At 39.8% G+C, this 23,175-nt stretch overlaps 1 protein-coding gene across 2 annotated transcripts in view; it reads right to left on the reverse strand.

Moving 5' to 3' along the window:
• Positions 1 to 1,634: 1,634 nt before the first annotated feature.
• Positions 1,635 to 23,175, reverse strand: part of LOC117249264 (anoctamin-4-like) — a 78,820-nt gene continuing 57,279 nt past the window's right edge. For both annotated transcript variants that reach the window (XM_033614796.2, XM_033614797.2), the window contains 13 exons: positions 22,414 to 22,554; positions 18,366 to 18,530; positions 18,119 to 18,155; positions 15,177 to 15,288; positions 14,485 to 14,542; positions 11,932 to 12,029; positions 11,556 to 11,698; positions 9,962 to 10,114; positions 9,708 to 9,855; positions 8,872 to 8,991; positions 6,877 to 6,982; positions 3,590 to 3,793; positions 1,635 to 1,767 (listed from right to left, as the gene is read on the reverse strand). In XM_033614796.2, the coding sequence (XP_033470687.2) occupies positions 3,602 to 3,793; positions 6,877 to 6,982; positions 8,872 to 8,991; positions 9,708 to 9,855; positions 9,962 to 10,114; positions 11,556 to 11,698; positions 11,932 to 12,029; positions 14,485 to 14,542; positions 15,177 to 15,288; positions 18,119 to 18,155; positions 18,366 to 18,530; positions 22,414 to 22,554 (1,473 nt within the window). In that variant the 3' untranslated portion in view covers positions 1,635 to 1,767; positions 3,590 to 3,601. The remainder of the gene's footprint in view (positions 1,768 to 3,589; positions 3,794 to 6,876; positions 6,983 to 8,871; positions 8,992 to 9,707; positions 9,856 to 9,961; positions 10,115 to 11,555; positions 11,699 to 11,931; positions 12,030 to 14,484; positions 14,543 to 15,176; positions 15,289 to 18,118; positions 18,156 to 18,365; positions 18,531 to 22,413; positions 22,555 to 23,175) is intronic.

The following is a 23,175-nucleotide window of genomic DNA, read 5'->3' on the forward strand; positions in this document are numbered from 1 at the left end:
CCAACTGTAGACGCGGCCACAGCCTTTATAGAATAAATCTCTATTTAACTTTTATTGGTGGGATTGCAGAGCAAGAAATCCCATCTATGTTCTTAGACTCTCATTATCAGTGGGATTGTTGGGCAAAAGCTGCAATCCAATCTATGTTCTTCTTCTTCTTCTTCTTCTTCTTCTTCTTCTTCTTCAGTGCTGTTGAGCTTCACTCAGACTTCAAAATCTTCAGCACACATAGGACATTCTTTTTAAATTACTTTTAGTGTTTGTATCTTTCATACTTTACAAAATATTCAGCCCTTTTCTGGCCTTTTCCTGATTCAAATGAATAGATGGAATGTTCAAGGTTAGAGGCTGATAAACTTTTCTCTTCAACTCTGCACCCCCGCAATTTTCACTCTTCATCTTTTCACCAATGTGTTGAAAAATTTGCAGTCTTCAAAAAAGGTGACTATCTACGCACGGACTTACACATTTGCACTATGAGTCTCAAAATGTTAACTAGACAGGAAATTCCAGGTGCAAAATGGAAAAATGAACTAAGAAAACAAACAAACAAAAAAAAACAAAAACAAACACCCTCTAACATATTTTACAGTAACATGTTCAGCCGAGTCCCCTCTCTCTCACGATACATATTTAGGTGATAGGAATTACAGTCTGTGAGTAATGAGCCATAGTTTGAGTGGTGCCTCTCAGCTTAATCTCTAACAAAACTGTCACTCAGCAGGTTATGTCACCATGGCAACCTTTAACTGCAGGTGTGGACACACAGGTGAATGAAATTTGCGAATTAGACTGCTTCCCTGAGTATAGGGAAAGCTTTTACGGCGGACTCTGGTGTATGTAGAATTTTCTAAATAACAGCTTGTGGATATAAGAATTTATTCAGGTGGGCCAATAGGTTTTCAAAATAAAAGCTCCATAAGGTATCAAGAGCTCACAGCAGGCTTCCTGAGTGCTAAAGTTTTTTAAAATAAATTAAATAAAATAAATAAAAAATAAATTTCAATGACTTTTTTTCTTTATTGCTCACACTATATTTTGCCCTTTCCTATTATTCTAACTCTTCATACTCCTTAAGCTTTTCCTTCATACAAAGAGAAACCAGTGATGGAGTTTAGCTTCCAGCCATTTATCAAGCGATACTGTTCAGCTCCCTGCTATACATGACGCAGTGTAGTTCAGCTTCCAGCTTTTCAAGCATTGCAGTTCCTGACTTTCCAGTTTTCAGCAGCCAGCAATCCCACCGCAATTTCCTCAGAAATTGCATTCTCTAGTACTTATTGCACTACACTATAGCAGAGCAGATGGCCTGACATTCATTTAAATATCTTTATTTACAATAAAGCAATGTGTGAGCTCCTTGGACAAGGAGAAATGTAAACAGGGTTTGTCATTCAGTAAGCTCGGTAGAGTTATTCTCTTTTGTCTAAAACAAGAAATCTGTAAAAGTTTAGTCTTGCTTGAAATCTACATTCAGGATCTGAAGACATACGCTGTTGAGAGTCCAAAGTGGTAGAAACTATCTGGAGAAAAAAAAGGTAGCAAAACCCACTGCCGATGTTCAAGGGGACATCTGTTAGGTGTATGCAGGCACGTAGGCCCCATGGTTGTCGTGTGGCCCTGCTGGGCACAGTTCATCAGCTGTCCAGTTGAAGTTGCTGGTCTGACATGGCAGGAGGGAAGTATGAGGGTCCAGAATCATGCAGGAAACCCAGCGCTCCTCTCCTTCCTCCAGTTTGCAGTGAAAACCAAACACTAGCTAATAACCTGGGAATAAGAGAAACTATATGGTAAGGCCTGTAAACACTGGGAAACATACAGCATTACACTTCAAATGCTTTCATTTCTATTTTGACACAGCTGAGGTGTGATAGGCACTTTGTTGCGACTTGATTTTGGCCTTTTAAAAATCTTTGTTGTTTTAAACCGTGTTAGTGTGAATTCAGTAGCTTTGTTATGTTTGCAATGTAAAATTCATTGATTAAATGTTTTGTGGATTATTTGTGGATTAATGCTGCCAAGAGTTTAAATTTAACCTAATAACCTGGAGCTTAAAATGCATAACGTTACTCACTCAGTCTTGACCATTAGCTTAATTATTGTTCCCACACCCATCACGTTTTCTGCTCTTGCACCACAGATACGCAGCTTATAATGGTAACAGTGCCAGATTTAACACTCAGGATTTTTAGTCATTTTTTAAGAAGGGGTTTTTGATTTCAGACAGAGGTAGACAAAAGCTGACTTCTCATTTTTAACCACCAAACATTGATTTCTATGGCTGGAATAGCAGCTGTTGCTAATAGATTTTATTGCTATAGCTAGCTAGCTAATTAAGCTAACGTTATCTCCACAAATTGGTTGAAAACGCTGTCTCTAACTGACTTTTAAATCTTTCTAGCTGACTTATACTGTATCAACACTCATGTAAAATGGGTCTTAAATACTACATGACTGCACTTTACATGACACTGAGCTTCAAACTGATGCTAAAGGTGCAACAGCAAAAAAAAAAGGACTACATTGTTCATGAATTGTACTGTAAAGCTACTTAGTTCTAATAGTTTGATGTACAAAAAAATAATGAGCTGCATAGTTTATATATTCATATTTGTGTTTTCATTTTTAATGTTATAAGACAAATCATTCTTACACCCAACTCGTCAAATACCGACGCTTGGTCAGTGGCCCTGTACGTCAAATTATGATGCACTAAGTACCCCTCCTGTGTCAGTTTTGGACGCAGGGACGTCATGTCAATTTATGCTTGTTACATGCATTTTGTCTTTTTAAAATTAACTTCTGTTTGTTACAGGAAAAGTACAGTTTCTACTCATTAAATGTATACAGTCTGTTTCAAAATTTTGGTTAGAAAACTTCATTTTTAGGTTTACTTCCTTAGGTTTAGGCCAAGTACCTGGTTAGGGTAGGGCAACAAAAGCAGGCGGTTAGGTTAAAAAACATCATGGTTTAAGAACCACATTTTTTACTAACATAATGTAATGTCACTAGCATAGGATGCTACACATACTAGCACACTACCTTGTTATTAAAATAACTCAATTGACTTTTGGTCTCACACTGCACACAAACAGTGGTATCCTGTGTGAAAGTGTGTGCATGTCTGATCTATCTGCCTTCCCTTTCAATCGCCCTGTAGGGACGTTCTGACTCTTTATACTACGCTAGTTGCTTGGAGTGTTTATGCTGCCGACTCGTGTGTCTCATACCACCACTTAAGGTGCCTCGTTTGTGTTGGTATCTGACGCCGAGGACCACTGACCAAACAATGGCATTTGACGAGTTTGACGAGTAAGACTGGGTTGTACAAGAGAAAAGGCTTTGGGTGAGCCCCAACTGAGGTGTTAAAATATTACAAGTATATTTTTCATAACAATGTCTTGGGTTTCTGGAGTGTAACTTCCCTAAATCCAATAAGCAGCAGGACAAAGTTGCTAATGTTAGCCTTAACTCTGATAGCATCATGGATTGACTTCTTAGTGTGAAAATACTACAAAGCAAACTCCAGACAAGTCACAAACAGATCTGAATAATTTCTTGTACAAAGTGTTTCTGAATCCTGCTGTACCAGTTGGTGCATTCAGGGCCATTCCTTGTGATGTGCCCTTTCTTTCTTCTTCTTCTCATTTTTCTCCTTCTGCAGTCTCTCTAACTCGGCCTCATACATCATCTCCTGGATCAGGTATTTCTCTCTGCGCATTCTATCCCGCAGGTCTTTGGGGAGGTCGGGGATCAGGTATGCGATCAGGGTCTTGATTGCAAAGACCATATGCTGCAAAAACAGAAGAAGTTATCAGCAATGCCAGAGCCTCCACAAGAAAAACAGACCAAATACTAAAGTGACAAGGTGGGAATAAGCAAACACTGGGGATTTAGTCCCTCACTGGAGACTAACAGACATGTAGGCTAATTATAAACAAGCTTTAAAAAAGTGTCTGATTTGTTTAAAAAGTACACATGAGCATAGTTTGAGCTTCTTTCCATATGTTGTACAATTAAAATATGCAAGATTAGAACTGTTTGGAATTGGAAATGCCTCTTTGCTGTTACATTGTGTCCCCAAGTGTACTGTTTTCCTCTTCATCATTGGATGCCTAACAGAACAGGTTTTTGTAGTTATTTGGCCCATATAGACAGTATAGGAGAGCTGCAGCAATGTGTGATTAGTTCCATTATGAAGCAATGACTTCTAAAATGCTATGCTCTAAAATGACCTCAACAGCAGCATATAATCATGTCCGAAAGAAAGAAGAAGCACAGGATGACACTGGTTATGTAATACAGTACAGTGCAGGACAGTAATGATGCTGTGCTGGTTACCTGAACAGTTTATGAATAAAACCTGGAGGTGTGTGTGTGGGTGTGTCTGTTCCATGTTTTTCTCCTCACTGACTTGGTCAATCCATGTGTAATTTGGCACAGTGATAGAGGGTCATGGGAGGATGCGAATGAAGCAATATGACATCAATTGGCCAAAGGGGGGGCGCTATAGCAACCGATTGAAATTGCAAACTTTGAATGGGCATATCTCATGCCCTGTATGTCGTAGAGACATGAAGCTTTGCCCAGAGATGCCTCTCCTCATGAGGAACAAATTTGCCCTAAGAACCCATAACTTCCGGTTATATAGATTTTCCACCATTTTGAATTTTTTGAAAAACACTTCAAATTGATCTCTTCCTAGGATGTTTGACCAATCTGCATGAAACTCGGTGAACATAATCTAGGGACCAATATCTAAAGTTCCCTCATGGCAAAAGTTGGAAAACTTCCTAAAACTGAGCTTCTATAAGGCAATGAATATTGCAGAGGGCGTGGCTCATCACATAAAGGTGTATAACATCTCAAGGGTTTCACCGATCACCACACAACTTTGTAGGCATATGACCACACATAATCTGAGGGGACCCCTCCATTATTGACCCAATCAAACAAAATGGGGGTGCTAGAGAGCTAATTTCTTATCTAGGCCTAACCGCCATATCGATTTTTACTAAACTTGGCAGATATGTAGAACAGGATGCCTCAAGGTGACTGGAGAAATTTAACTCTAATTGGCAACTGGGTGGCGCTATAACAACAAAAGAATGCTTAAAAATGGCTAAAATGCGACCGGTCGCTGTGGCTCCCCCTGTGGCCGAATGTTGTTGTTTTTTCTAATTGTTGGTAACTGTACTCAGGGGTATGGACTAGTAATACTTAAAGGCATTACATTTCTAGAGTTATATGTTTTTATGGACACACAAAGAATTCCTGATATGTCATGTTTCTTAAAGGGAGTTAGGTGTAATATTTTTCCACCAGGAGCAGGATGGGAAATAGTTTCAAAAGGAATCTAGTTGTAGTCTTGCAAATAGTGATCCAGCCAGATACCCAGTCTTTATAAAATCTTATAGTGTGCGGCTAAAAAGTCCCATTGTCTTAATATGTGAGAGGCTTTAGTCTGTAAATGTCTTTTTAAATTCCTCTAGTGTTAGGCATTAGTTACTTTGTGACATTGTGGACAAAGCTAAATGAGATTAATTTGAGCCACCTGTGTAGGGCTTGTTAGTGTGCACATGGCACTGAACTGAGGCTGCTGATAAAAGCAGGCAGCAGGTGATAGAGAAGTAAAAACAGACAGAACAGATGAGGCATAAATGCCCACAAACAATATATCAAAAACTTTCAAGTAGCAAGTCCGCACATGGTAAAATGAGGTCATGAGAAACTCACCAGTCTCAGGTACTGTTTTCATCAAAACTTGATTTATTTTGATGCCTTAAAATTAAATTTTGATGAGTTACTCCTGTCAAAATATTTGTCTTGCTAGTGGTACCAATTGGTAACTGTCAAAATCTAAATGCTCTGTGGCTCCTCTGAGAGACAACATGAATTTAAAGTTAAATCTGTCAACACATAGACTAGATTCAAGCCTGCAGTCACCCAGCCCAGGCTATTATTTGCTTAAATCACTAAAATCAACAGGCTTACATTTGGACAGGCTTTTAATTCCTTTCACACAAAACTGTTGCTGAGCAAAGATGGGAAATACAATGAAATTGTTTATTTAAACCAGTATGAATATGAACCAATATAAATATAAGGCTTCGATTAACAAACCAATTATGAATCATTCATTTGATCTAACTCTGAGAGACAATGCATCAGAGAGCGAACGAGAGTTACAACACTCATTTTAAAGCACCCGAGGATTACGGCACCTGGCATACCGACACAACACCAATTTATCCTGTTAATACTCACAATTTGGTTTCATTTTTACGAAAAACCCTTTTGATGGAACATGAAGACATCATTTGTTTTACATCTCTTATGTTTACCAGGCCAGTAAATCTCAGTAGATTACTGTTTCCTTCGGTTCCCATACTGTAGATTCAGTCAAATGAACTGAACGATTGAGGTGTGGAGAATCTAACCAAGCTAACATTATGTAGCATCTCCACGTTGACAAAAAAAAAAAAAAATATTATTTGTATGTGCCATCAAAGCAGCTAACTAACATTAGCTCAAGTGGGTAGCCAACAACCTGTTATACATCCAAAGAACTGAATGAATGAAGAATGAATTATGAAATACCAGAATATCTTACAGCAAACCATTAAATGAAATGATTAAATAAAATTCATCTGTAGTATAGAAGTATTGACAGAGAAAAAAATAAAGTCACCTTCACATCCCCAGACCTCTTTATTTGCTGTGAGCAAATTAGGCCAAAATGTTGAAAAAGACGTAAATGGGCACTTATGAGTAGAGACAGAGAGGTCAAAAGCATTGACAAAATAATATTGAAGAATCCATTTCCAAACCCAGCCCGCTGTCTGCTATCATTTGTCACAGATTAAAAACACTGACCTCAAACACAATGATGAATGCTAGGCGGGCTGCCAGGACGTGCCAGAACTGTAGAGTGTATGAGTAGGGCTCTGCAGAGTCTGGAGGCTCCCTGTAGTCACGATACCTTATGGGACAAACAGGGTTTAAAGGTTATCACAAAGCAGCGCTAATGACATCTATTGACGTCAGTGATTCAACTACCAACAGAAATCCAGGATGCTGACAACATCTGTATACATACAAACAAAATAAACTGTTAAATGGCAAATCAAGCTTCACAATAACTTGTGTACAAAAGATGTTTTATAGCTTGATGTTCTATTTTGTATAACAGGAAAACTTTTGCTTTAAATGACTTTGTGTCTTTATGTATTCTTGTTGAAGCTGGCTTCTGGGTTTTATCTGAATTCCTGTTTGAACTCTTTATTTTGTAATTTAGATTTTAAATGGAGCTCAATAAGATCCTGTGTGTTGGTTAATGGGGATCATCAATAAAGTGATGGATGAACACACACACTCCCACACGCACATGCAGGGGCAGAAATCCCGGGGGGGGACAGGGGGGACATGACTCCCCCTTCAATAAAGCTGTGCCCCCCTAGAATAATTTGAGACACAATTAATAATTTTTGAACAATGCAGTAGTATTTATTAAAAGCACAATGTAAGCAGTGCTCATTATAAAAGCGCAATAATGTGCTATTTAAATCTTAAAAGATTTAGTTCCCCCCTCCCATTCCTAGTAGTGGTATATCCCACACTCTTTCCAACAGGTGGGGCTAGCAGCCTTTAGTACTTGGCAGCAGTTGCAGTGTGTGGCTGGACCCCGCTGCCCACATCACGCGGGGTAAGATATACACTCGCAGATACAGTTTAACTTACACAAGTTACAACACATCCCATTTACTGTTACAACAAGCCCCAGGCCCAGGCTGATAATATAAACTGTCTGCAACATTTCTCCTGCATTGTTCAAAAGCCAGAGTTTAGTGATAGTCAGAGAGGACAGGAGAGAAAGAAGAGGGAGAGGACAGGACAAGTGCAGTCAGTGACGGAGCGGCTCGTAGTTAATATCTGTAGACTGTCCACCTGTCAGTGAGACAAACATGACAGACGTGCAGTTTAACTGACGAGGAGCGGCCATTACGTGCGATTATTACGCACGGTTTTGAGGTGCGCAGCGGCAGATCTCACAGCACACTGTTTATAAACCATTCACCAGTTTAATTGTAGGAAATGTTTATCTCACTGCCGGTAAAAAAACAAAAAAAAACAAATAAAACGGTTTGCTCCTGCAGCCAGCAAGAGACGAAGGATCCATTCCACACACCTGAGCCAGATGAAAAAGAGGGAGCGAAGGAGAGAGATTGAGTTTCGGTCTTTGATGAATGAAGCCTTATTGTTTTGCTGCTATTAAACAATGAGAGACATGTTTTCTCCGTTTACTTAATAGCATAAGTATTCACACTACTGCGCACTGGGAGACAGAGACCTGCTCTGCTCCAGACACACTCAGCACCTTGGACAGCACAGCGCACCTGACTGTTGTCGTTGTGTACATGTTAATTTGATTTCAGTCATTTTGTTTTAAATCTGGACATGTGCAGATGGACTCAGCCAGTGCTAAGAAAGGTCCTATGCCTGTCTGTTGGAGAGATTGAGAAAAGATTAAAGCGTCAAATTGCGGTAAAAGATGCTGTATAAAAGACAGGCTACAACTTTTTTTCCTTGTCCACCCCTGGAATTATTCTCTAAAATTTTACTGTTTATTGTCCCCCCCAACTATGAACTGGGATTTTCGCCCCTGCGCACATGCAATCCTTCCTGGGTTTGCACAAATGCTTGCAGCCAAATCCTTAAAATGAATGAGCTTCAGACGAATATTTCTTTTTTAGTGGAGCAGATACTTGTAAAACCTTAAGAAATAACATGATGACAATTTACAGTGTATTTTGAACACGTTACATTCGATGAGCACTGAAAGCTGTTGGTAAAGACACACACACTCCTTACCTGCAATACTTTACAGCTTCTCCAAACAGCTCAGAGCCATTAGTCATTGACTGTGACCTCTTCTCAAAGTCAGACACCCGAAATATTGAGAGACTGGCGTTAACGTAACCCATCATACACCTGAGAACATATGAGAAATCATTTTATCCAACAGTTACGGTAAAACAGGCATAAAATAACCCACTGCTACACAAAGTTATTGAAGTAAAGAAACAACAGGGTCAGAAGTCCAGCTTATTGCTAACTGCTATTAAACGTCCAGTGTGTAAGATTCAGGGCAATTTAGTGGCATCTAGTGGTGAGGATTGCAGACTGCAACCAGCTGAAACTTCTCCTGGTTAGAATTCTTTTCATGTTCAGGAGGTTTTTATTGGGAGACGAATTATCTGCAAAGGTCTCTTCCTCTCCAAAACAAATGGACCCAGTAATTTAAACCAGTAAACACTGAATAAAGCAGTTTCACGTTAAAAAAAAATCAGTGTTTTCCTGATATTCGTCATAGAGGGGCTGCTAACCATGGTGGCCGATGCGAAAACACAAAAACACAAAAACACAAAATAGCCCTATTTCGAGCCAGGGTTTGGTTTGTCTGTTTCTGGGCTACGGTAGAAACATGGTAATCTCCATAGACAGGGACCTGCTCCTTATGTAGATATATATAAACGGCAACAATAACAGGTGACAATAGCACAATGATTCTTATTTTCAGGTGATTATACTCCAAAGAAAACATACTTATTTTAATATATTCCATTTCTGCCAATATATCTTCCTTAATCCTACACACTGAACCTTTAACTAAACTAAAACATATTTACTGTTAAATCATCACTCACCCTTCCCCTGCTCGACCTTGACCAGCACAAGGTCCATACTTGTAGGCATAAACAAGGCGAGGGATGAAGTCTGAGGTAACAGCGATGACAAAGGCATTGGTGATGACAGCCAAGACGCCTATGCCCTCCAGAATGCCATACCAGATCCCTGCCACAAGCATATACAATTAGACATGAGATTACACCTAAAAGAAACATATAAACAGGAACTTTAAAAACATCAGCATTTCTTTTATGTGTCGTATTTAATTCACCTATGTCTTTGGCTTGTGAGGGCAGAGGTCGCCGCCACTGAGTGACAAACTTGTAGGCGTCTAAACGAATCTCGATGACATTGTTGAGCAGTGCTAAGAGGGGGGCCAGAGGGAAAGCTGCCACGAAGATGGTGGTGAAGCCAAACTGTAGAACTGAAACACAAAACATGAGCCTTTAGGATAGGGGTTTTCCCGGGTCTGCCCGGACCCAAGGACTTAATGCCCAACCTGGGATCTGTATGGGTTCAGGTCCACCATTTATTATGGTTCAGTTGGGTTTGGGTCGGGTCTATTACTACAGGTCTGTTTAACATTATGGGAAATACCCGACTTGTGATCAGTGCTGATCACAAGAGAAATGTAATATGAGCTGTGTGCCAGTGAGTTAAGGGAAGCGGAGGAAAAATGGATAGTGGGCCTGACAGTATTCACAACTTGGATAAATTTTATGAAAAACCTTTTTTTTAATCAGTGGACCCTGACTGATTAAAGGGAATTAAATAATTGAACAATGGACACATATTCAGATTTTCTCACTACTTCAAAGGTACTGCAGGGAGTCTCGCTTCTCATTTACCATGCTTGTAAATCTTAATGAATTACACTTTGGTGCACATGGTTGTACTGTGGAAAAATTATTGACAAATGTTTTAACATTTATATTTGTATGCACTATCTAAGCCGCTTAGCACTATCATACCTTGTGAATGGCAGGTGTTGAAGCAGCTCACATCACATCACAACAACAAAAAATGACAAAAGAATATAAAATAAAAATAGACACTATAGACGTTACACTAAGATGGATAAAAACAATATGTTGTATACAACATGAAAAACATTTTTAGCAATAGAACTGCACTTATAGTAGCAATTTTTATTATCAGACATGCTAATATTTTGGGCCAAAAAGGGGTGGGTAGATATATATTTAAAAACTATTGGGTCCAATCAGATGTCTGAATACATTTTGTGGGTCCATTAGGGTTAGGTCTGTCATTTTAGACCTTTGAAGACATCTATTTCAGATCCCAATGTTCCTGTAGAGAGAACAGTTGGTGTATTTACTCATCCAACAGATATGGAGCAACATTAGCATTCATTTAGAGTCACCTTTAGCTCTGGCTCTGTTAGCAGCTAAATGCTCCATTAAGCTAACTAGCTAGTTGCTAACTTTGTTTAGCAGCTGTTTGGTGCTGGGCAGGTAGTGTACAGGGAGTTAATGAGAGCCTTTCGTCTAAAAACAACTCATAGCAGTGACAGTGAACCAAAACAGCGAAGCTGCAAGCTGGAAAAACCAAAGCAATGAGCTGAAAGCAACATTAAAAATGTGAGCTTGTGGAAAATCTACCCGGCCCAAAGTTAATCCACAGCAAATCAGTGTCATGGTTATGTAACTGCATCTGTTGGGTCACAATGAAAAAAAGTTTAATTGTTCAAAAAAACTGTATTAAAGAGGATTAAGCTGTGGAGTGCATGTGAGATAACCTCACACCTGAAAACTAAGGCTGGGGCACATACATGGATAAGGTTTTTACTACCTGTGCTAAACTTGTCAAGAAAATGTATGCGTGGCACTTCAGTTGCAACATACTCATTTCTAAGTATTCATCAAAGAGTCCATAGGCATTCATTGGCTGTAGGTTATAATCCCTCTCCCACTGTGGGAAGCTGGCCTTGGCGTGCTGTCCGTGCTCTCTCCTCAGCCTCCGCCGTGTCCACCAGTTCTGGATCAGCCTAACAAAAGACAATAAACAACATAAGAAGATTGATTCAGTACGCAAACAAGAGGATTTGATATCATCTGTTATTACTCTGCAGTCAGGAAAACAGTTGACGCATACTGAATCTGAATGAGGATATTCACTTTAACTATGAATATGTTTTTTTTATTATTAATTACTTGTTGTTTCGTCAGAAACATCTTATATCTGACATTTGAAGATTATAAAAAAACACTTAAAACTCACGGGTAGCCGAGCTCCATGAAGTTGTTCCAGGTCTGTTTTAGCACCATGATGATCCCCATCTGCATACAGAGGTCAATGAGACAGCCACTGGGGTGGCACTGCAGAAACACAGACAGAGACGTGGGTCAAATCAAGCTGTAGCCTTTGCTAACAATGCAAGTTGTTGCATGTTGTGTGTTAAACTAGAAAAGTGCCAAAATTAGGTATGCTCACAAAGTCAGTATGTGTACTAAAATACTTGAGTTTTAAGTGTGCTGTTAATGTCCATTATTCTTCAACAGTGCAATGCACAGAGGAAATGGAGGAGCTCCTCAGACTGCAAAAAAATCATAAAAATCGCAACTGATGGTGAAATAGCTCTGGAATGAAATAGCTCCAGAATCTTAGAAAACAATACATATCACACCTCTTCCAAACATGCAGTGAGTGAAAACTCTGGCAGATGGTGCACAAAACATGTCCAAATACTACGAGTGACAACAACATTCAGGGAGCCTATTGAGCCTTGAGTGAGCCTAAGCAATGGCTTGCTGTGGCTCTATTGATAGGTTGGAGGTAGGTGATATGGCCTATATCATGATATCACAATTTTTTGTAGGCTATATTGTGGTACAATATATAAATCTTGATATTCTAAAGCACTGTGTCCCCGTAGTGTCGTTAAACATGAGGATTTATTCACTGTGAGCTGGAAATAAACTAACACCTGCTCCATGGTTGCAAAATGCGATTTTTCTTCTCTTCTTCTTTTTGTGTGAGAAGGAGAGAGCAAGAGACCTGAAACGCTGAAGCAAGTCCAATGTTGGTGGCTTAAAAAATTACACTGATATTGGTTATTTATACTCGATGTTTGCAATAACAACAGTAATTTTACACATCCTACGTGGAACACACCACAATACATTGAGTATAATCTATACATCGCCAACCCCTAGTTGGAGGAGCATGAATCTTCGCCAAAGTAGAGCCAGGGCGAGTGGTTTTGAAAGCAAGTGACACGTTGCTTAGCCTGTTCACTGGTGCACGGAGCAGTTTAGGACATCTCCATTGGGAAACATTGTAACAATCTTATTCTATTTTAAAACAGTATGTTGATTTCTAGTATACACACTGTATACTGTATCCTCGTACATATAGTTCATACTGTATAAAATCTCATATGGAATTGTATGGGAAACACAGTATTATTTTAATGTCTTTCAACAGTGAGCAGCTTCTCCATTTCCATTGTGGGAGAATTCACCAAAAATCTTTTTTTTTTTTTTTAGTATGCATTTTTGACATTGCATACTAAAAAAAAATAAAATAATGTCATTTTGTTGGTGTGAGCACACAACATACTCTAAACATGCATTGCATAAGTTTGTAATCTATTGGTTGTCTTTTCCATCTTATCGCATTGGTAGATTTTAAAGTGTATCTTGTGTTTGATTCAGTGTTTCAAATGGACTTGTCTTACAATCTGGTAAGGGATACTTGCAAAAACTGTTATTTTTGTCTTTAATACTCAACCCTCTGAAACCTGAGCAAATCGGCTTGATTTCCCTCAAAAACACGAGAAGAAGGCAAAGAGCAATGAAAGAAGAAATGACCCAAAAATATGCCAGAAATTAGTGAAAAGAGAAAATTAAAAACAAGAAAAATCATTTTAAAAAAAGAAAGCTAAAAAACAAACAAACAAATGAAATGACCCTGAAAAAGTGCATAAAAATTACAATAAATCTCTACTATAATTTTTAGATATTGATCTAGATATGTTTATCTGATGTAAATACAGAAACCTGTAACACTGTAAAGTATTGTTCTCAGGAACCTTAAACTCTCTATTTTGAAAGAATTTTAGTTCTAGTGTTTTGGATCTCTTTTTTTTTTTTTTTTTTTACTCATGTGAGGCAGTTGTTTTTTGTTAGTGTGGAATTTCCAAATAAAATAAGAATATTATCAAATGTGATGAAGTACGATACATTTTAAAACATTGCTTAATGGAATTTGGAGAACCATTACTGAATTGTTTACTATTACAGTGATATAAAATTACATATTGTGATAAAAGTCATATGGCCCACCTCTACAAGCAAGCAAATTGGAGAGCACAGGTCTACGACAGCAACATGAATTTATAATCAAAATGTTTTGCAAGAACATCTTTCAGATGTATACTTTTTGCATTTTAAGCTGCAAAAAAAATGTCCAAGCACCATCATGGTTCTGCATGACCACAGAAGGCTGACTGAGGCTACGCTTGGACTGCACATGACACTTAACAGAGAATTTTTCCATTTCCATTTCAGCAGCCATGGGAACAATTGGGGGCACATTAGCTCAGTACCTGAAAGCGCCAGCTCAGGCCTTTTGTCCCCTTGGACCACTTCAGTGTGTGTTATTTCCCTGCTTGTTCCCATAAGTACTGCTGGCAGCAACGCTTACTGCTGAGGGGGGGTTAAATGCTCGGTGGTTGGGCGTACAATAATAGCTTAATGTCCAATTTAGAACTACTTGAATCCATAATGCTTTGCTGTTATTCCCCAATGGGAAAGCAAAGTAATTACTCACTTCTTCCAGTTTCCAGCGATTGATGAGGCGTATATATGCACCAGGCCGGCCTGTAAATCTGTCAACCAAGGAAAAAAACAATAACTTAAAAATAAAGTTGATCTTATGTCAGGTGACAGCTTTACTATCACTCAACATCAACAGACTGTGCAATGGCCAATGAAGATGTCTTTAGTTTAGGTCCTATTACACTGACAAACCAAACGCTCTGTTGGAAAATATAAATGCCAAAGATATCTCAGATCAGCTCTGCTCAAACTTGTAAATGTATTAGAATAATAATGCTAAGAGCTGTAAATGTCACGGATGCCATAAAACGATAAACTCTAGATTTTCTAATCTCTATATTTAGAGGTTAGAGTCTTGGTTTGAGTTTTCTGGCACACGTTTCAGATTTACTGTAAAAGCTGAGAATACTTTGGTTCTCTTTGGGAGTTCTGAGAAGAGAGTCAATATTTTTCGTGGTCTGCCCCAGAGTTCTATTTGTCTATTTAAAAATATGGTGTCTTGTTACTCAGATAACACACACATCTACATTTCTGTTTCATCCAATGACATCAGTAAGTTTATGTTATTCTATTTGTTAGGGACTTTCTGGAGCTAGGCACAACTGATTTTCACTACACGCTGTACTATGTCTTACTGTGTGTGTAAACTTGATTTGATTTGTAAGTTCTGCAGGACCTTCTCACCTTCCCAAGAAGAAGGCGATGTAGAAAGTTGAACTATTGAGGTTGACGAACTGAAAAAGGAACATCTTGAGGGTAAAGCTGTTCTCCCACTCGGATTCTGTCCTTGGCTGTTCTGTGGTGGCATGAAGAGACAGAAAGCAGGAAAGGTGAGATAAACTGATAAAATAGGATAAATATGGAGGTGAAGATACTGGAGTAAAGTTGGGCGATTGGATGAATATATCGGCTATCGGCAATTGAATATATCTTTGGTTGTTAGGTTTTAGGCATTTTTTGTCCTTGTATTTAGCTGATTTAATGGTCTGCCTCTAAAGTACAAGTGAGCGCACCGCTCAGCATGCAGGGAGAGACAGCGAGGAGAATCAGAGGTAGCGCCAACATATCTTCACATTTAACTCAATGGATTTAGGGTTAATTTTTTTTTAAAGATATTTTTGGGGGCATTTTTTAGCCTTTATTTGATAGGACAGACAAGTGTGAAAGGGGGAGAGAGAGAGAGAGAGAGGGAGTGACATGCAGCAAAGGGCCACAGGCTGGAGTCAAACCTGGGCCGCTGCGGCAACAGCCTTGTACATGGGGCACCTGCTCTACCACTAAGCCACCGATGCTCCGGATTTAGGGTTAATTTTGACAGCACCAAAAGTTTGTGATTGTTGCAACATTGTAAAGGCTAACCAAGACAGCTATGCTGAGTTTTATCAGGGTGATCTCATATGCTGCTTGTTCATATACCTAGGAAAAGTACTGCACCACCCTTTTCCCAGAAGACTTGTGTTGGAGACCGTGTGAAACCAAGTGAACTTTGAGTCATTTTAAGGTACACTGTCGCCATGTTTTTTTCCTCAACCTTCCCTACACAACTTTACTTTCCTAAACTATGTAACTTTGCATTAAGTATGTAACTTATGCTAAGTACGTAACATGACAATGCCAAACCATGTTTCTTTTCCTGAACCTAACCTACGTAACTTTACCTGCCTAATCCTAACCTACCTAACTTTATGTCAAATACATAATGGGACAATGCTTTATTAGATACCATACGAACCCTGATATAAGGATATGTTGGTTTTATTTTGTTTCTGTTGACTTTGACTGAAGTCAGTTTTACGATAAGTTGAGGCAGGTAAGCAAGTACATGAAGAAACAACATGAAGAAACATGAATTCAGAATGTGTATGGTTGTATTTTTGTCTTCAGTAAAGAAAATAGGTGTAAGACTATTTCCTTTCTTGACATCATATGAGTTTATTTTGTTTTATATGTTATATTACTAAGTTGGAACTTCTCCACATGTTGCTTTTGCTTTGTGTGAATGAAGACCTACTCTGCTTTACAGGAACAGTGTTGCCCTCGGTGTTTGGTTGCTCTTTAATTTTATTGTTTTCTCTCGATCTCCTGGTGGTGTGGTGGTTCACTTTTACACTGTAATTATAAGGCTTTAGTTTCTATCTTTAACTTTTTAACTTGCTCTTACTGCTGAGTCAGTTTGGCATCCTTCATTATCCTTTATTGCAGTGCAGTTTTGACAGGGGGCTCCTTGCTAGCTCTGACAGCTCGACCAACACAAAGATGAGGGGTTTAGCAAAGGGTCAGTTACTTACTTTATGGTTAAAAGAGTTGGATCAATACTACAGTACATTCAGTAATGATTCAACACAGAATTACAGTCATAATTAAGTCTGCATTAAAAATAACCTTTCAGCTTCAAGAGCACTAAATCTGCTTAAAGGCCCAGTGTGTAAAATGGGTTGAAAACAGTGACATCAGTGGTCAAATTCTAGATTGCAGGGCTCACTCGCTCACCCCTCCCGTCGAGTAAATGACGGTGGCCTCGTAGGGACAAAAAGCCTTGCGCACAACTTTTTCAGGAGTAGGTCTATCTAGCGACGAGGTGAATGTTTATTTAGAAATCTAAACCATGTTACGATATTGTAATGAATCCCTCACGAGCAGAAGACCAGAGGAGCGTTCGGGAAAAAGGCCCGTTTATTTGAGCACTCCAGAAACTCCGGTAACACTCCACTCCATCCCAAACTCTGACTCTTCTAGCGTAACAGACACACTTCATAACTTTACACACATACTCGTTTGCCATACCGAGTGGGGACCCCCCTCCCCTCTCTGCTCTGCCAATCTCCAGCCCGCACACTGACTGACAGCGTAGCCAGTAACAGAGCTCAGCTGTTTATTTAGCCTAGCAATATCTCCGGACTATAGTAGCTGCAATGGACGACTTTGAACGCGATTTTGAAGAGTTTCTTGTAGCGGACACAGACCCAGAGCCATACCTGTTTGAGCCGAAGCATACAGATGAGGAACTCCATGTGTTTGATGCTGAGCGGGTGAGAAGAGAGGCTGAATGCACAGAATGGGATTCGGTGCTACTGCTACCATCGTTGGGAGATATATCATCAGGAGGAAAAGCGCAGCAGAGAGTGCATCACAAGGAGTGAAGTTGCGTCTTCTTTTCCTCGCAGATGAGGGTTCGGGTTCATTCTCTCCTGTTGCGTGGTAAGTGTGGTCCATTCGCAAACTTTATAACTAAAAAAACTTTTCACTACTCTCTATCGACGAACTACTAACACTCTCTGCTGTTTCTTCCTCCTTCTTCCTTCCTTCCGCTGTCTTCGTTGGTTCATTCATAGATGCGAAACGCGTTCTCTGGCTGGCTGGATTGTCCACTCGGTCTGCCGTACATACATGGCGGTGCAAGATGGCGACCTCTCTAAAGCAAGGCCCTTGACATATATATATATATATATATATATATATATATATGAAAGCATAATTATAAGGCTACGAAAACCAAACGAATTTTATTTTATAGCGATCATACACTTGTATAAACATATTAATGGGTAGAATATTCAGATTCAGATTCAGATTGACAATAAACCATGCCAAATATTACACACTGGCCCTTTAAGCAGTCTACTTACCTAAATTAGTGAGAAGAAGAGCAACTTTTTCATAGAGCTGGGAAAAGACAATGTTGGAGGCCGTTAGTGAACAAGGAAGTTAAACAGCCTATAACAAGCATATGAATGTCATTGCACATACAAAAAAAAGCATCCTGCATTTTAGAATCTTTGGATCTTGGTTGAGGTATGTTCATGATTATCACCACATTTTTATGCACCACTTCACCTCTGCACCACTAGCTGCTGACCAACAGCTGACACTCACCACGTTGAGGAGCATGATCATGCAGAAGTTGATACAGACTGCCGTTCCCGTGGTCGCCACCTGAGAGTTGTTCCTGATGAGAGCCCAGCCGAAGGCGGCAAAGGTGCTGACAGTGATCACGCGGTAAATGACAATGCCAAACACAGCAGCAATCACCACCAGTATCTGTGACACCAGAATGACATACAAAAATTTCACTAAAAACAAATATAAGTATCAACTCACCATTGGATTTATGCTAGAAAAATGCTTTACAATAAGCATAAAAATAGGAAATAATACATCAATGAGTTAGATGAGACAGATGGGACAATGTAAAATACTGTAGGTAGTCCATAAAAACAGTTAACACAGTAATTGTTTTGTTTATACAGGGTTTGTTAATCTCTTCTACTCCATGGGGACTGTTTTAAAGCCAGAGTGTAGATACTGGTAACATCTGAGACTAGAGGACCTATGGAATCCTTTGGTACCAATCATGTCATGCTAGCTAGCCAAGAAGGGGGTTAAATTACATCCCAAAATCAGGTTATATTTTGGAGAGGGTAAAAATTGCCATTGGCATTTTCACAGGGATCCCTAGAACTCCCACCTCAAGATGTCTGAATGAAAATGGTTTCTACTGTATGGGTACCCACGAGTCTCCCCTTTACAGACATGCCCACTTTATGTTAGTCCCATGTAGTTTGATACCCTGGAAATCCAGAGGTGTCGCAAGAGCACAATTTGAATTTGCTCAGCAAAACACTCTGACAATCAGTAATGATGCTCATTACCTATGCCCATGAAACCGAGCTGCACCAATCACATCGATGTATCCGATATAGGCGGGCCAGAGGCGAGCTAAATAGATGACGACAGCGCTGCGACGACGAAGTCCGGAATCAGTCAGTAAATATTGCAAGATGGTTACGGATGAACACCAATTTGTTTGAAACAGCTGTGGCCACTACAATGAACGAGTTAGACTTGGCTTTTTCTCTAAAAGAGGAACAGAAGATGCCGCTCGAGTCTTTCCTTTGCAAGAAGGACGTTTTTGCTGTTTTGCCGACCAGATACGGCAAGAGTCTAATCTACCAGTTAGCTCCGCTGGTAGCTAAGCGTATACAGTACAGGCCAAAAGTTTGGACACACCTTCTCATTCAATGCGTTTTCTTTATTTTCATGACTATTTACATTGTAGATTCTCACTGAAGGCATCAAAACTATGAATGAACACATGTGGAGTTATGTACTTAACAAAAAAAGGTGAAATAACTGAAAACATGTTTGATATTCTAGTTTCTTCAAAATAGCCACCCTTTGCTCTGATTACTGCTTTGCACACTCTTGGCATTCTCTCGATGAGCTTCAAGAGGTAGTCACCTGAAATGGTTTCCACTTCACAGGTGTGCCTTATCAGGGTTAATTAGTGGAATTTCTTGCTTTATCAATGGGGTTGGGACCATCAGTTGTGTTGTGCAGAAGTCAGGTTAATACACAGCCGACAGCCCTATTGGACAACTGTTAAAATTCATATTATGGCAAGAACCAATCAGCTAACTAAAGAAAAACGAGTGGCCATCATTACTTTAAGAAATGAAGGTCAGTCAGTCCGGAAAACTGCAAAAACTTTAAATGTGTCCCCAAGTGGAGTCGCAAAAACCATCAAGCGCTACAACGAAACTGGCACACATGAGGACCGACCCAGGAAAGGAAGACCAAGAGTCACCTCTGCTTCTGAGGATAAGTTCATCCGAGTCACCAGCCTCAGAAGTCACAAGTTAACAGCAGCTCAGATCAGAGACCAGATGAATGCCACACAGAGTTCTAGCAGCAGACCCATCTCTAGAACAACTGTTAAGAGGAGACTGCGCCAATCAGGCCTTCATGGTCAAATAGCTGCTAGGAAACCACTGCTAAGGAGAGGCAACAAGCAGAAGAGATTTGTTTGGGCCAAGAAACACAAGGAATGGACATTAGACCAGTGGAAATCTGTGCTTTGGTCTGATGAGTCCAAATTTGAGATCTTTGGTTCCAACCGCCGTGTCTTTGTGAGACGCAGAAAAGGTGAACGGATGGATTCCACATGCCTGGTTCCCACTGTGAAGCATGGAGGAGGAGGTGTGATGGTGTGGGGGTGTTTTGCTGGTGACACTGTTGGGGATTTATTCAAAATTGAAGGCACACTGAACCAGCATGGCTACCACAGCATCCTGCAGCGACATGCCATCCCATCCGGTTTGCCTTTAGTTGGACGATCATTTATTTTTCAACAGGACAATGACCCCAAACACACCTCCAGGCTGTGTAAGGGCTATTTGACCAAGAAGGAGAGTGATGGAGTGCTGCGGCAGATGACCTGGCCTCCACAGTCACCGGACCTGAACCCAATCGAGATGGTTTGGGGTGAGCTGGACCGCAGAGTGAAGGCAAAGGGGCCAACAAGTGCTAAACACCTCTGGGAACTCCTTCAAGACTGTTGGAAAACCATTTCAGGTGACTACCTCTTGAAGCTCATGGAGAGAATGCCAAGAGTGTGCAAAGCAGTAATCAGAGCAAAGGGTGGCTATTTTGAAGAAACTAGAATATAAAACATGTTTTCAGTTATTTCACCTTTTTTTGTTAAGTACATAACTCCACATGTGTTCATTCATAGTTTTGATGCCTTCAGTGAGAATCTACAATGTAAATAGTCATGAAAATAAAGAAAACGCATTGAATGAGAAGGTGTGTCCAAACTTTTGGCCTGTACTGTACGTCACCCCGTGTATTGTTCTGATTGGTCGTAGTGTTATCCAATTGCATGCAGTGATATTTACAAATGCATGCTTGGTGCCGCTCCTCGAGTTGAGCCATTTTCATTACTCATGGCCAGACCCGAAATCTTTCTAGATTTGGGTCTGGATTTCCAGGCTAGTAGTTTGAGGAAAAAACTTAGTTTTTTTAACTTGCTGTACTAATATGTTATTTTTGCCTATTGTATTTAAATATTTCAAGTACTGGGGTCCCTAAACAGTCTTGGAACTGCATAAATTGGGTAGGACTGGAAAGCTAAGACTCTTGTGTGATGATGTAAGTCCCAATAGTAGCCATTACATTGTAGTGAGACAATTATTAACATAGACATCACTGACTAAAATGATCTGTTGTGACCTAGGATAATCACAGCCTTGTGAAACTTTCCAACGACAAAGTAGAGACCTCAGCCATTCAGAGGAAGTTTGGCTTTCATAGGTATAATGACAATAAAGGGGTTGTCAGCAGGTTCCAGAACAGAAGTGTTCGCCATCCAACAGCTGAAAAACGCAATTTTTGCATAAATCTCTAATTGTCAAAAGTTTTTGATGTCAAATCACAGCATTGATTTTCTGTGGTGATTCTCAAGGTCTTGGTGTCTTAATATAGTAATGTGGAGAGATTATGGACAATGTTTATCAATTCTCAAGTGGTAAAAAATGCTTAAATTTAGCACCAAAGGTAACGAAAGGTATCAACCCAAAAAATGCTGCAACAACTTATGAGGCATAATTGAACTTAGGAATGGCCATACTTTCATCATTATGTTCTAAGCCCATTAACATAATTAAGCCTCTCAGACAAATACTAGGGCTAAGTATCGTTTCAAAAACTATGATACCAGTACCCTTAAAATGATGCCATATCAATAGAGTACTTCATTTGATACCTGTTATGTGAATGGAGTTGCATGTAGTATAGCCATACTTTTACATTTTTTGGTGGCATCTCAAGACACTAAACTGCCAACTGTGTCAAATATACCATGCTTGAATTCACCACACCGTAGCCGTTGGATGCAGCTCCAGAGAGGGCAGCAACAGAATGCTTGCTAATCTGGCAGGAAGTCCGAATGGTCTGGAATCAGACTCCTGCCGCAAAAAATGATTGTATGCAGGTATCACTTGACTGGAGATGTTTCAATACTACTTTCAACTGGGTTATTTTGGTCAATACCTTATAGGTATCAAGTACCAATTGCCAGTCTTGTAAATACAAAGGTGAGAGTGGCACACTTGACACTGGACATTTATTTACCCCAGAAACTGACCATAAAGAAGATTCCGGATGCTGAGACGATGAGGCGACTGTATTTGTCAGTGAAGGCCTGGTATGGCTCAGGTTTTCCAGATATGGGGTTCATCCTCTCCTTCTTGGAGTACTTGGCCTCAAATTGAGGGCGTATTTCTTCCTGAGAGACAAATTACGAGACACAAGCAAAGCAAAATTTACCAGTGAATGTACAGGGCTTTTAAAAACTCTGATTAGGCTATCAGGTACTCCTTAAAAAACAGACCCTGAGAGTTTGATATCTCTGTCTTGTCTTCTGTACAAAGCAGAGTGAGACTGAGTCACTTTCACACCTACAAACAGCAGCCCTTCAAAGAACACATTTACCATTTTGAGTATGACTGACAGTGGAGGGCTGGAGGTTGATCCATAAGACAGGCATGAATGTTATAAACCCACTAAAAGTTCTGTTAGAGCCAAATTGTTGTGTGACAACTGTATAGAGGTCTGAGCTTTCATTATAGAAGTGTTAAAAACTGTCCATTTTCAGTGAGTCATGAATTGATTTCAGACAGACTCCCTTGGTGCAGGCTCTCAGCACAGCAGTCCCACCTTTTTAAATATATGCATGCAGACGAGCACAGACTGAAAAAAGGTATGAGTAGGCAAACATTTCTCGAGGGCTGAGCTGCTCTGATGGCAAAAATACTGTCTGTGTTTGAGCTGAAACCTCAAAGTCAAAGAGCAACAAGTTAGCTAAATCAAACTTTGGAGAAAGAACTCTGAAGAAAAATATAAGTGG

Source organism: Epinephelus lanceolatus, chromosome 23, assembly GCF_041903045.1.
Source record: "Epinephelus lanceolatus isolate andai-2023 chromosome 23, ASM4190304v1, whole genome shotgun sequence".
Classification (NCBI taxonomy): domain Eukaryota; kingdom Metazoa; phylum Chordata; class Actinopteri; order Perciformes; family Serranidae; genus Epinephelus; species Epinephelus lanceolatus.